The sequence below is a fragment of the Phodopus roborovskii genome, unplaced genomic scaffold (genome assembly GCF_943737965.1).
Source record: "Phodopus roborovskii unplaced genomic scaffold, PHOROB, whole genome shotgun sequence".
Classification (NCBI taxonomy): Eukaryota; Metazoa; Chordata; class Mammalia; order Rodentia; family Cricetidae; genus Phodopus; species Phodopus roborovskii.
The window spans coordinates 34,403,218-34,417,292 of record NW_026126418.1 but is presented as its reverse complement, the minus strand read 5'-3'; the positions used below and the strand labels follow the sequence as shown (position 1 = coordinate 34,417,292).

The window sequence follows — 14,075 nt, the reverse complement described above, 5'->3', positions numbered from 1 at the left end:
TGGGCTCTTAAGATGCCAGCATGCTGTCCTTACTTCATGTAGTGAGAAAAATAATACCAACGCGGATTTACTAGATTGTGGGCAAATTAATCATTTTGTGTGTTTTCAGTGTAATAGAAACATTGGGCTGTTAAGTGGGAGAAGTAACTAGACACTGAGTCAGAGGCACTGGGGTGATTAGGAAGCCTGCAAATGGCTTGATACAGCAGGGTGGGGTTGGTCCTGCCTCAACTTGATATGCCAGGCTTTGTTAACTCCCTTTGGGAGGCCTTACTCTGTCTGAGAAGTTGATGGGAGGTGAGGAGGGTGGGGAGAGGGAGGAAGAGAGGGAGGGGAAAATGTGGTTGGTATAGAAAATGAATTAAAAAATTAAGAAAGCGTAAAATATCAACTTAAAACATCAAGAAAGGAAGGAAGAAAGAGAAAAAAGAGAGAAAGGAAGAAAGAAAAAAAGAAAGAAAGCAGGCAAATGGAATCTGTTGAGCAACAGTTAAGGAAAGGGAAAATTGCAAATTGCAGCCTGGACAAGGAAGGAAAGATTGCAAAGTTAGTCCGGGAGTCGCCTATACTTGGCATCATGTGACTAAGAAAGGGTTTGAGGACTCTTATGAGAACTGAGGTTTATTGAAGAGCATAGTGGAAAAGTTAGAGGATATATGTATTTGGAATTCTTTCTGAACTGCAAACCAGTAAACATCTGACAAGGATTTTCTATGCAATGTGGTCAGACTTTCAAACTGCCACCAAATCTGACTCATGGCACCTGGTGACTCCTTCATACAGGGTTGACACTAACTTTCCCAAAATGGAGTTCTTAGAAAAAAGAGCATGGGTGGTGTGTGTTTGTGTGTGTGGTCACTAGAGACATTATTGGAATGTCTGCTTCTCTAAACTGCACTCTGTTCCCCCCAGGCCAATAATCAGACCTTACGTCAGAAAATTCTCCAAGTGAACTCCTTGGTGGAAGCCTTTGGGAACGCCTGCACAGCCATCAATGATAACTCCAGCCGGTTTGGAAAGTACTTGGAAATGATGTTCACACCAACTGGAGCTGTGATGGGGGCAAGAATCTCCGAGTATCTCCTTGAAAAATCCAGAGTTATAAAGCAGGCAGCGTGGGTGCACTTATATTTTATCACCGTTTTTGCTCTGCCAATATAAAGTTGGAGGATTTGGGAATTTTAAAGATCCTTTCTCCCCATATTCTTTAGTCTCCCTCAATTTTTTTTAAAGCAAAGGACCAGTGATAGTTACTCTGTTTTTTGGTTTTTGTTTTTTTCTTTTTTGTTTTAACTTAGTTTTGTCTTATGTTTATGCTATTTTATTTGTGTGTATGTCTGAACACTGTATGAGTGCCTGTTACCCTAAGAGACCAGAGGAGGAAAGTTAGTTCCTTGGAGCTGGAGTTACAGATTGTTGTAAGTTGTCATGTGCAGCTTATAAACCAAACTCAAAGCCTCTGCAAGAGCAGCCAGTGCTCTTAACGGCTGAGCCATCTCTCCAGCCCTCGGTGGGAGTTTTTGGTTTTGCTTTGTTGTTGTTTGTTAGATTTACCTAAAAAGCACTAAGGGGAGAGTGCAAAGGGCTTGGGGGGGCTTTATAAATGGTATGTCTGTTTCTCTTGAGTTGGTTATATAAGGTAGAATTTAACAATAATTAATTTGCACATATCTTAAAAATCCACTTTATCAGCCAGGTGGTGGTGCACATACCTTTAATCCCAGCACTCAGGAGGCAGACACAGGTGGATCTATGAGTTCAAGACCAGCCTGGTCTACAGAGTGAGTTCCAGGACATCCAGGGCAACACAGATAAACCCCTACCTCAAAATAAATGAATAAATAAACAACAAAACAAAACAAAAATAAAAAAACAAACAAAAAACAAACCAAACAAACAAAAAACCCAAAACTTTATCCCTAAATGTGAAATTGTCTATTTAAAAAAGCACTGAGAAAATTCCACAAATATTTATTTCAACTGGGAGAGAAAGAATGCAATTAGACTATGTATTAATTACTTTTCTTTTGCTATGATAGACTACTATAATTAAAAGGCTTGGGAAAGGAAGAGTTTGCTTTATCTTACAGTTCCAGTGGGGATACAGTCCATCATGGCTGGGAAAGACAATAGCCAGGGGCAGGAGGCTGGCCAATCACATTTCATCAACACACAGGAAGCCGAGAGTGAGGACAGGAAGTCTGGTCAGGTAGTCAAACCTCAAAGCCTGCCCTAAGTGATGTACTTCCTCCAGAAGGACTCCACTGCCTAAAGGTTTCATAACCTTGTCAGACAGTGCCACCAATTGGGGACATAGTGCTCAAATATACAAGCCTATGAAGGACATTATTCAAACTACAACACTGTTTTAAGAAAAGCGTTATAGTAATCAGTAAGAGTCATCAACATGTTGTTCTTGGCTTGACACTGGTTCTGACTCTCTGATGTCGGGCCGGTCCCTGAGTGTTCCTGAGCCTCATTTGTGAAATGGAAATGCTACCAGCCATGGTCTCGTGGGTTTGCTGGGAAGACTGGCAAGTCCACCTGTAGGAAATTTTCAAAAGGATGTGCCACATGGTGCATGTCAACAGTGTTAGCTGCTCTTCTTCTTAGTGTCTGATTACTACAGGACACCAGTGTTTCTCAGGAGCAGGGCTCCGTGCACCCAGCTACTCAGTAGTGAATGCCTGCTATATGACAGCCATGTGTTCTCTGCAGGGACAACAAGACAGACCAAGTCCTCGTATCCACAGAGTTTGTAGTGGCTGTGTGTGGTGGTGATGGTGGGGAGTAGGGGTGAGAGGGTCACAGTTGTCATAGGAACAAATAAACAGAGCAGATGTGGTCAGCACATGGAAGCTATAGTGTTTTGAGTAAGTGCTGGGAAGGGTAAACAGGCGAAGAGGAGAACACATAACCTGGTTTAGGAAAAGGAGTTGTATGGGGTTCATGAGGAAGGAGGGGTTCCATTTGTGGTAAGACACCATGACCAAAAGCAACTTGGGGAGGGAAGGATTTCTTTTGTTTACACTTTGACATCACAGTCCAACACCAAAGGAGTCAGGATGGGACCGCAGATGGGAGGAGCTGATGCAGAGGCCATGGAGGAGTGCTGCTTGCTAGTTTGCTCCCAGGGTTTGCTCAGCCTGTCTTCTTAAACCAAAAGCACCACAGGACAATCTGGTAGGAGCATTTTTTTCGGTTGAGGTTCTCTTTTCTTAAATAACTCTGTCTTGTATTAGGTTGATGTGAAACTAGCCGGTACATCTGGGGTCCAGAAGGAAAGATGGGTTCCCTGGATTTAAAATATTTGATCTGAGATCTTTGGATCACTTAGGAGTCAGCCAACAAAGTGCAGACAGGAGTGTAGAGAAAAAGAGAGCTAAATGAAACAAGAGGGGAGTTTGGCATGAGGGCTTTAAAGGAAACAGTCATAGGTTTATGATAAAGAAAAATGCTGGGGCTGGAATCAGTATGCCAAGTCCAGGGAAATACCCTACAGTGAAGCCACAAAGCCCGAATCTTGAGCAGGAGCTGTGAGGAGTTGTAGACAGAAGGGAAACAGGGAGAGAAGTTGGCATACAAGCACTCATAGAACTGTATTACACTTGGCCAGCTTCTGAAAGGTTGCTTATCCAATGTCCATTTGTCAGACCTTCAGTTGACTTCATCCAGAGATTGAGGACCAGGAAATGGGATACTTAAGTGTGCCTAGAAAAAGGAACCGCCACCACAGTTAGAAGGACAGGACCTGAAAAGTCTTAATGACTCTCCATCTCATTCAAGTCTCTTAACAGCCTTGGGAGGCTGGCATTATTAGGCCTGTGTAACACATGAGGAAAGCAAGATGAGACAATATTTACAGCCATCTAACTCAGTCTAGAAGGAATGCTCCGAAAGGGTGTGAATCCTCTTAGTTCTGTTTCTCTGGCATCCAGAGCAGTTCCTGCCATAATTGGCATTTAGTACGTTTATCCGTTGAAGTAATGATCTTTTAAAAGCATCTATGTTTATTCTGTGTCATGCTGCATACCCTAAATACGCATACTAAAATTGATTTTAAATAATAAGGGTAGCTTGGCATGGTGTCATGTGCCTTGTAATCCCAGCACTGAGAAGTGGAGGCAGGAGGTTCACAAGAAGCAATCCATTGGCTTGGGTTGTAGCTCATCATAGAGTAATTGCTTTGAAAGTGAAAGATTCTGGATTCAAGAAAAAAAACAGACAAATAAAACAATATAGTAATGTTCAGAGAGCAAACAAATGAGAAATGGCAAGCAGAAGAATCTAGAATACAGTGATAAAGCAGGTTGAACAGCTTTAGGAAGATAACGATACTTGGGAGAGGTATAGAAAGGAGTGGGACCAAGCCACAGACAGGAAGAGAGGAAGTGACAAACCAGGCTTCTTCCCATGGAGTGAGGCTGGTGGACAGCAGGATTTCCCACCATAGGTATATCAGCAGGAAATAAAAGGGCTCTAAGGCTGCATTTTTCAAAACTGTGCTACAACTCCCCAATCCATTGTGATCTAGCAATGAAAATCACTTATCAAAAAATGATCATGCTTTTGGTGCCATGAGACTGCTCCGTGTTGTGCAGTGTCTAGGCATGCCTGTCTCGGTTCCTTCTATATCATTTGCTGACACAATGAACACACTGGGCAGCCTGTCCGGGGTGGCTTAGAAGATGTGGGCAAGGAATAGAAAGATGGCAGTTAAAAGCAATTGTTGCTCTTGCAGACGACCCACGGTCGGGTCTCAGCACCCATGTAGTACCTAGCAAATTTCTCTAACTCCAGTTCCAGATGATCCAGTGCCCACTTGTGGCCTCCATGAGCAGTGCGTGCAGGTGATGCACAGGCACATGTACAGGTAAAACACCCCCAAAAAGCAAACCCAAATATAAAACAAACAAACAAAAAGAGGTAGACAGCAGGAGGTATTGGGGACTGAGGAATGGCATTTTTTTAAGGGTGTCTGAAAGCACCATACCTTGGGAGAGTGCCAACGTCAGCTCTGAAACTAATTCCTTCTTGACTGCTGTGGGATTCCCAAGCATTTCCCTGTCTGAGGCTCCAGTAAGGCAGGGTTTGGCTAGTTTCTGTAGGATGAACTCTCACTCTCTGAAGCTACACAGATGCACAGGAGCAACATGGAAAGACTGTTGCATGGAAAGGACCAGTAGCTACATGTAAAGATTATTGCATGCAACCTGAGCTGCTTCCTGAATTAGTTCTAGAACTTCTTTGAGTTTATAGTGAAGATGTATGTTTTTGGTAAAGTGCCATTGTCATTATTACTGTATGACTATTACCACTATTGCTGTTTTGTAATTGGGATGATACATATTTAATTGCCTGCATATGTAAATTTGTTGCAAAGCCATACTTTGTACAAAAGAGGAAGTAGAATCAATTATTTAGGTCAGGAAAGCCTGGAATATGGTATAAATAAGACTTCTTCCTCCATTTTTTTTTTCAGGGGAGAGAAAAATTTTCACATATTTTACTATATTTATGCTGGTCTTTATCACCAAAAGAAACTTTCTGAGTTCAGACTTCCTGAGGAAAAGCCTCCGAGGTAAGTGTTATTGCAAGACCCCTTGCTGCTGGCGGTGAGGAGGTTGCTGGTTAATTTTGAATGAATTCAGTTAAGCCGTTGACAAATCGAGGAGTAAATGGAGCTGTTTCCTTAACTGGAAACTCATTCTGTTAAGTTAAATGTGCAAGAGGAGGGAGAAAGAACCACATCTCAGCACTTGCGTTGTTTAGAGTGATTGAAAGCTCAACTACAGCCATTTCTCACAGGCACAGTATTAGCCAGTGAAGGAAATATCCTTGCAAAGAAGGCCAGGCATCACCTGCCCTCACCTACAGTGCTGTGTGCTGAGTACTTACCGTGCTGGGTCGTGTTCCACTTTGTGCAGATACATAGCTTCCGCCGGAACTGAAAGAGTCATGCAGGACATCACTTCCAAGGAGTCTTACCGGAGACAGTTTGAAGCCATTCAGCATTGCTTCAGGATTATTGGATTCACTAACAAGGTACACGCTGGTCAAGAGAGACGCCAACTCATTGTCGATGTCTGTAGATGGGCGTGGGAGAAGGCATGCATGTTTTAACTTGCTGGACACATGTGAAATGCATGTCAATTGTGAGATAACATGTCTCAACATGTGGTCTAAGGGTCCGAAACTTCTTCATTCCCTGAAAGCATGTTTTGAGTGCAGACTCTCTGGCCCATCTAAGGATGACCAAATCAGAATCTGAATTGGAACAAGATGCCCAAATGAACATTAATTATGAGAGGCATGGCTGTAGGGACCAAACACCTATCAATTATTACCATTGCCATAAATTCAGCCTGATTATAGCAACATATGCCAAAAGAATACTGCCATATTTTGAGTTAATATTGCTTCTTAAGGGAGGTGTATAGGTTATTCCTAAACCTTAGGACATATTTTTGCAAGTAGTTCTTTATGTATATGACAAACCAATTAAAACTCTCCCAAATGCCCCTGCAGTTACTTTCCCTCTCCACATTTGCACATTATTAACTGTGGCTGTAGGCATTATGCCACTCTCTTCATACTATTTATAGACTTTTTCTATTAAATGTACGCTAGGATCGACACGGTATCTATAACTCCAGGATCAAATACTGTTCCATAATACATTATTTCATAGTTTCTGGGCTTCAAGCCATTGGTTTTGTAAGAACATACAGGTTCTTTCGCTTTGCTGGCACAGAGGGTGAATGATTAGGAGGAAAGATAGAGTGTCAAATTTTAGGAGATTAGATTACAGAACATTCTGTTTATCTTGGGACAGCTAAATGGGAAAAGCAGTGCTTCTGTAATCCAATGAGTGTGACCTGTCCTTTCCTCCCTAGCGTAGTTGATTTTAGTCAAAATCATACGTTTCATTTTTTTTTTCTAGATATCTGTTCATTTTGTTGTTTTGGCCTCTCACATACCATAAATGGAGAGGGGAAATAGCCCAAATGTCAAGATAAAAATAGACATGTATTTCTCTCAGCTCCTTTGGGGGCAGTGTAGCAGGTTCCTGCAGTGTTAAAGGATTGCTATGGTGACTAATTTATGGAGTTAGTTTTTATCAGTTACACATCATCAGAAGAGCTACAGCAGAGGTAGAAAGGAAGCTGTTTAAAGCACAAACCCATGCCCGAGGTCATGCCAAAATGTGGGGCATATGTTCTTAAAGGGGGACAGGATCCACAGTGAAGGGAGCCGGTGGGGGAGGTGATAGTTTGCTTTCAATGAATTAAAGATGGTGGTAGAATGCTATGATGTGATTGGCCCTGGATTCAGAAAAGAACACACACAATGATATTATTTGGATAGAAATGGGCTTCTGTGTTACTGTGTTTCTATTGCCGTAATAATATACCACAGCCAAAAGCAACTTGGGGAGGGGAGGGAAGGGGTTATTTCATTTTAAAGCTTATCTAGGGAACTCAGGGAAGGGATCTGGAAGCAGGAACTGATACAGAGGCCATGGATGAATGATACCTACCAGCTTGTTCTTCATGGCTTGTTCAGCCTGCTTTCTTACAGCACCAACCCATGGTTAACACTGTCCATAGTGACCTGGGTCCTTCTCCATCAGTCATCAATCCAAAAAGTGAATGCATTTTCTCAGTTCTGAAATAACTGTGTGGGGTTGATGTAAAAACTAGCCAGCATGGCTGCTATATATAATAATATATTATCATAAAACAGAGACCAATGGTTTAACAGTAGATTAAAGAGAAACAGTTAAGTGTTTCAATGTATGTCGTTGAGGCAGGCCATTCTGGAGCACGTTGTGGTGGGTACGATAAAAGCAAAGAATGACAGTGTAAATGGATAGGAAAAGAAAGGAATGGGAGAGATGGAAACTTCCTGAATGTGTGCCTGGCCAGTGAGTAACAGGGACATAATGCCCGTTGCTGTGTATCCTCTCTGTGGTGTGCAGCACAGGTGTGGTAATACATCACTGTGTATATGTCCCTCGGTGTATCTCCCCAGTATATAACAGGGGTATCTGGTATGTCATTGTGTATACCTTCCCAGCTCATAACAGGAATGTGACAGTGTGCACAGAAGGGAAGGGACAGGGTGCGTCACTGTGTGTATCTTCCCTGGGCCTCGCATTAATTCATTTGGGAATACACCAACCTAAGTTAATTACTAGCTTCAGAAATGCAAGGGAGGAGATGGATTTTATCTCTCTGACCTCTATCTCCTTAGACAACCTGCCCCTCTGGATTATCTCACTTCATGTCGTGTTTATAAAGTTGTGAGACCATGACAAAATCCAGGAAGATTAGGTTGTACAGAATCAGGCGGAAGATGCCAAATAGCTGATGGAACAGAATTTCTCTAACGATTTTCTGCCAGTCATTTCTCAACAGCGCTTAAAAGAACTGACCAATTCAATTAAAATTATATTTCCGGTTCTTTCTTAGACGGTCCCTAGTTCCCTGTGGGAACTCCTCAAGTTTTTTGTTTGTTTGTTTGTTTGTTTGTTTGCCCCCACCCCCTACAAAATCTCACAACAAAACTGTGGCACACAAACTTTAGTGTGGATTTGGGAGGGTAGATTTTAATTCCAGGCACCATCCAAAACCATTCAAAAGAACACTTGGCCCTGGGAGTTCCATGAAGAAACTTTCAGGCAGAAGGAGCCCTTCAGTAATGATGGGCATTCTGTGCAAGGGACAAGGGGGTTTGACCTTAAACCCAGCTAAGATGTCTTGAGCCAGTTTATTATTAAATAACGGTGGCCCTGCTGGTACAAGTATTACACTAACATAATGTGTACGCTTGGATACATAATGTGTAAGTTGAGTTGTGGTATTTAAAAGTACATGAAAACCTGGATGCTACATAAATGACAGAGAGTAGACGTGTGCTCAGATCCCAGGAACCTGGAAGCTGCATATGTTGATAGAGAGTGGATGTGTGTTCAGATCATACACCTGAATGCTGCATAAATGATAGAGAGTAGACATGTGCTTCTGATCCTAGAACACAGAGGTCAGAAAGAAACTTAAGTTCAGGTCAAAATTTCTTCCCTTTTTTCAAATTATATCACCAATCAAAATAATACTTCTGAGGAGAAATCCTGAAGAGTTACATGTTAAAATAGAAATTGGAAGGCTTAAGGATGGGATACACTAACCTTTAAGTCACTAAATGGCACAAGCTTCTACCAAGGAGGTAAGTAATATGTTTACCTTCAGCTGACCCTGATACACCATTTAGGGCAGAACTGGTGAAAATCGGATATTTTGAGAAAAGATGGAGATGAAATAAATTTCTAGGGAGATACAAGAAAGACAGTAGCCTGAGGTACCTGGGAGCCAGCCAAGCCACAGTGGTTTCAGGAAATGAGAAGCAAGTCCTTCTTAGTTTTGAACTTGGCCTCACCATCATCTGGGCAACACTTGCCTTGGGAAGAACTGTCTGAGAAAGAGGGCTTCAGTAGAGAAGGGCTCTCCCCTCTGCCATTGTTGCTGACCAGTGAGAGACTGGACTGCTCAGAAGCAGTATGTTGAGATGATCCGGTCAGAGGACTTGCTAAACTTTAAGAAACCTATCATCTGAGTAAGGTTTTATTGTTGTATCATATGGAAAGTTAGAGACTAGAGATAAATAAAAGTAGAGCCACAGAAGAGTCTCCATAGCTATGATGAAGCAAGAGAAAACAAATCAAGGAAAGTGAAAGGGATTTCCCATTTGATCAAGTAGTTTTGGGGAAAGTAGAGCCATCCCACCACAGACACAGCATCGGGAGCTCTAGTGTGGCTGGATATGCTGTGTTTGAACTGTGTGGTAGGTGGAAGGTTCCTAGGTCTGAAAGGAAGATGTGATTAACCCCCAAGCCCTGGCAAGGGTAATGGAGTAGAGTTGGAGAAAGTCCCAGAGATGCCCCACAGGGAGCACAGTCAGAGGATGAGCCCCACAGGGAGCACAGTCAGAGGATGAGCCCCACAGGGAGCATAGTCAGAGGATGGGTCCCACAGGGAGCACAGCCAGAGGATGAGCCCCACAGGGAGCACAGCCAGAGGATGAGCCCCACAGGGAGCATAGCCAGAGGATGAGCCCCACAGGGAGCACAGTCAGAGGATGGGTCCCTCAGGGTGTACAGTCAGAGGATGGATCCCACAGGGAGCACAGTCAGAGGATGAGCCCCACAGGGAGCACAGTCAGAGGATGAGCCCCACAGGGAGCACAGTCAGAGGATGGGCCCACCCCTGAATCCTTCATTGATCCAAGGAAGGAAACCTTAAGAAAGTGTTTGAATCTAAATGTTCTCCCTGGAGGGCAGAGGTAGATTCCCACTTTTGTTGACCCCCTGGGCATAGCACTGAAGACAAGCAGCATGGTAAGTTGTTTATCTCAAGAGCATGGTCTCAGGCGACCATTTTCTTTGGAGTGCATCATCACAGTGCTTAAGTGCTTGAACCCTTTGTGGGGAGGTGCCTTGGCTTGTAGGGTAGGGATCGGGTGTGTTCATTAGAAGAACACACTTTTCCTTAGAGTGAAGAGAGTTTTAGAAAACCCCTTGAGGAGGCAGGGTACAGACATGGTAGATACAGAACTCATCTCTACAGTGTTGGCTTCAAACTCTCAGATCTGCCTCAGCCGGGAGTCACTTGATGCATGCGGCAGGACTCATCCTGTATTGATCACGGTAATGAGGGGCTGTCATGTTAAATCCAGGCAAGTTCTAAAAAAAACCCATTTGGTAGGTGTTCTCCTTAGCCACTCTTAAGTTGTGTGATTAAATAGGGATGCTTCACGTCTGAAACACGACACCTTGCCCTTGATTTAGAAGCTGGAAGAACAATACTTATCTGCAGCAGAAGCCAGGTTTCCAATCCTATTTGTCTTTGTAGCATTATCAGGCATCCAGCAGATGTCAGTGTTACAGCCTGCATTCATATTTTAGGCTTTGCTGAGTAATATCTGCAGGGAGGCTCAATTTGGGGGGTAGTATTTATCAATGGTCTAGTGACAGCTCCTATTACTTGGCTGCTATGTACAGTATTAAATCAAATAACCCATTTGAATATGTTTTATGGAAGTAGCTTTGTTTATTAGCATGAAATTTAGAAAATTCCCGACTAGATGTTTCCTTATTTCACATTTCTTAGAATTTAAATATGTAATAACGTATGTATTATTCTTAATCCATTAATGCTACTTATATGCTCAACTTTGAACATGGAAACAGGACCTAGGCAATCTGAATGGATTTTACTCAAATTTATGTCACCAAACAAGTGATTTTTTTTAATGCCCAATCAATTAATCTCTTATACAAACTCAGTGACCTGTATTTCTACTCAGTCTATTTATCTAGAGTTAGTATCAGATCCCCCAAGTTTAGGGTTCAGACCCACAAGATCCCCCACTTCAGACACTAGCTGGGAGCCCTAGGTTTATACTTCTGAACTGGTTATAAAGTTACCATGACCTTATTCTATAGCCTGATTAGCTAGTATACCTAATTCTAGTTATTATTATTATTGTTATTAGTGGTAGTAGTAGTAGTAACTAATAACTAGTTCACATAATTCAGGAAAACATTTTACTTAAGGTTGCAGACTTATAATAAAGTTTACAACCCAGGAATAACCAAACAAAAAATGAATGGTCATAAACAGTAAGGGGCTCATGTCCCCTGGGCACACCACTCTGCCAGAACCTCCGTGGATTCACCAGTTTGGAATTTCCCTGGACCTGTACATGCCCTCTCTCACATGCACAACTGATTAATTATTGGCTGTTGGTGATTAACTCAGTGTAGAGCCCTAACCCTCCCCCGCCCCCAGAGTTTGTTGGGATCAAGAGGGAGGACTAAGTTCTAAGACTAATTTCCTCTTAAGTAGCCAGCTCTGCCCATTACAAGTCTTATCTAGAAGCCCACCAAATTACACTTATGAACAGAAACACTGGTATGGTTAAAAGGCACTTGTTGCCATAACGAAGATCTGATCACCCAGACAATTTTGGAAACCCTTGTGCTAGGAACTAGAGACAAAGGCAAAATATGCTTACTTCTTTGTACATCATCATGTCATGGATTATTTCTGGTGAGTCTTTGAAAATATGTGCTCACCTCATGCATTACAATCCTAAGTCATCAATGGGTGCCCTCCTAGATATTTTATAAAACCCCATACCCCAAAGAGGTGAGGGAGCATCTACTTTCTTGTTTGAAGAAAGGCCCATCTCTGGATTTGGGAGCTGGTTTAATTAGAGTGAAAGACTTAAGAGCGAGTTAAAGGACAAAGAAGGTCATTTCCCCCTTGGTCACCACACCAGGTGGCAGAACAGCTCCATTCTATGGGGTCCTTTGATGGTCTAATGACATGGCTGAGGCCAGGTTGCTGGAGTTCTAGCCAGCAATAGTGAGAAAGAAAACATGGAGGAAGCGTGCTCAATTCCCCTGGGCCTGGGACCCGAGGAGACACATGCTACTTGTTTCATTGCTAATGTTTAGTGACATTGTGACCTCCAACTTCAGGAAGGTTGAGAAAACTGTGTGTGTGCAGGAAGAGGAAGGACAGAGTTTGATGTAGTACCGTCAACTAAAGGATGAGGGATTCTGTACTTTGGTTGGTGATGACCCCAAGCATGGCTCTCCATGTCCTTTTCAGGAGGTGCATTCTGTGTACAGAATTCTGGCTGGGATTTTGAATATTGGGAACATTGAGTTTGCGGCCATTTCCTCCCAACACCAAACTGATAAAAGTGAGGTGCCCAATGCCGAAGCTTTGAAAAATGGTAATCGATGCTTCTGTGCTTTCTTGCCAATGTTCATGTCTTTCACTTGCACAGCTTTTTTGTTTGTTTGTTTGTTTGTTTAAGAATCTGTAGAATATGATGCAGCCGTAATGTCCTCCAATTAGCTCTAGATGGTTTCACTAGCCAACATTTCCCAGAAGGACACCCTGTGGTATAGCAGCATTCACTCCCATGTTACAGATGGTTGTTGTACAGAAAAGCCATCTGTGGCAAGAAACTTCACATAGTGGTTCTCTGCCTTCTCTGCTTTTCAAAATCATTTACAGTTTTTATGAAGAAATATAAAAGATTGGGCCCTTTATGAGTCCATGAACTCAGCATCCATAGGAGAGAAAGCAGCACCTACTTTTGAAAGTTCTACTAGCACCCATGATGGAAGAAAGGGTGAGGACTCTTTGTGTCTGCGAAACAACAGCTGGATATAATGCTGCAGTCTCAAAGCTTGTGAAGAGGCGGGGGGTGGGGGGGTGGGGTGTAGAATCTGAAGCCAGCCTAGGCTACATAGTGAGACTCTGTCCCCAAAATAGTTGACTAAAAAAACCCTTTTTGTGTTAAGCTATAGCACTTTATTTAGGGGTCATCCCTACCCAATGTGTTTGTGACTGTCTATTCCAATTTATTTGATAAAAGATCTCTCCCTCTTTAGACCCTTCCCCACTTTTCTTAGTAAACACTCGTGAGGCACTTTCAGAACAGTTTGGGAGCTGTGCTCTCCAGTGCAGAGCCTTCTTGGAGTCAGGGACCTTGCTTGTCTGGGCTGTGAAGTACCTGGAACGGAGCCTGACACACAGTAGATGCTATCTATAGGTGCTGGCTGGAACGGGTTGTGGGAAGGGGTGGCCTCATGTTTAGGAGCATATTTACTCCTTGTTCCAGCTGCCTGTGTACTCTGCATCAGCCCCGAAGAGCTCCAAGAGGCCCTCACGTCCCACTGTGTGGTCACCCGAGGCGAGACCATTGTCAGAGCCAACACGGTGGACAGGGCTGCAGACGTCAGGGATGCCATGTCTAAGGCCTTATATGCAAGGCTGTTCAGCTGGATGGTGAATCGCATCAACATACTCCTGCAGCCGGATAAAAACATATGGCAAGTTCCTTGGGGAGCAGAGGTCTGGAGCCATCAGTCAGCCACTGGTGTCTCTTAGAGTTTGCAAGAGGGAACTTTAGATCTACTTGGGTTTTCTTTAGCCAAAGGGCCCTAGCTTTCACCTTTAAAAGCATCAATTCAACCAGGAGAGATGAAGCATTTA

The 14,075-nt window shown here is 43.0% G+C and overlaps 1 protein-coding gene across 1 annotated transcript in view; it reads left to right on the top strand.

The window, feature by feature from the left end:
* Positions 1 to 14,075, top strand: part of LOC127221877 (myosin-IIIb) — a 196,267-nt gene that overhangs the window by 128,531 nt on the left and 53,661 nt on the right. Inside the window, exons 12-16 of the mRNA XM_051183842.1 lie at positions 913 to 1,115; positions 5,483 to 5,581; positions 5,928 to 6,045; positions 12,678 to 12,804; positions 13,702 to 13,912. Of these exons, the coding sequence (XP_051039799.1) occupies positions 913 to 1,115; positions 5,483 to 5,581; positions 5,928 to 6,045; positions 12,678 to 12,804; positions 13,702 to 13,912 (758 nt within the window). The remainder of the gene's footprint in view (positions 1 to 912; positions 1,116 to 5,482; positions 5,582 to 5,927; positions 6,046 to 12,677; positions 12,805 to 13,701; positions 13,913 to 14,075) is intronic.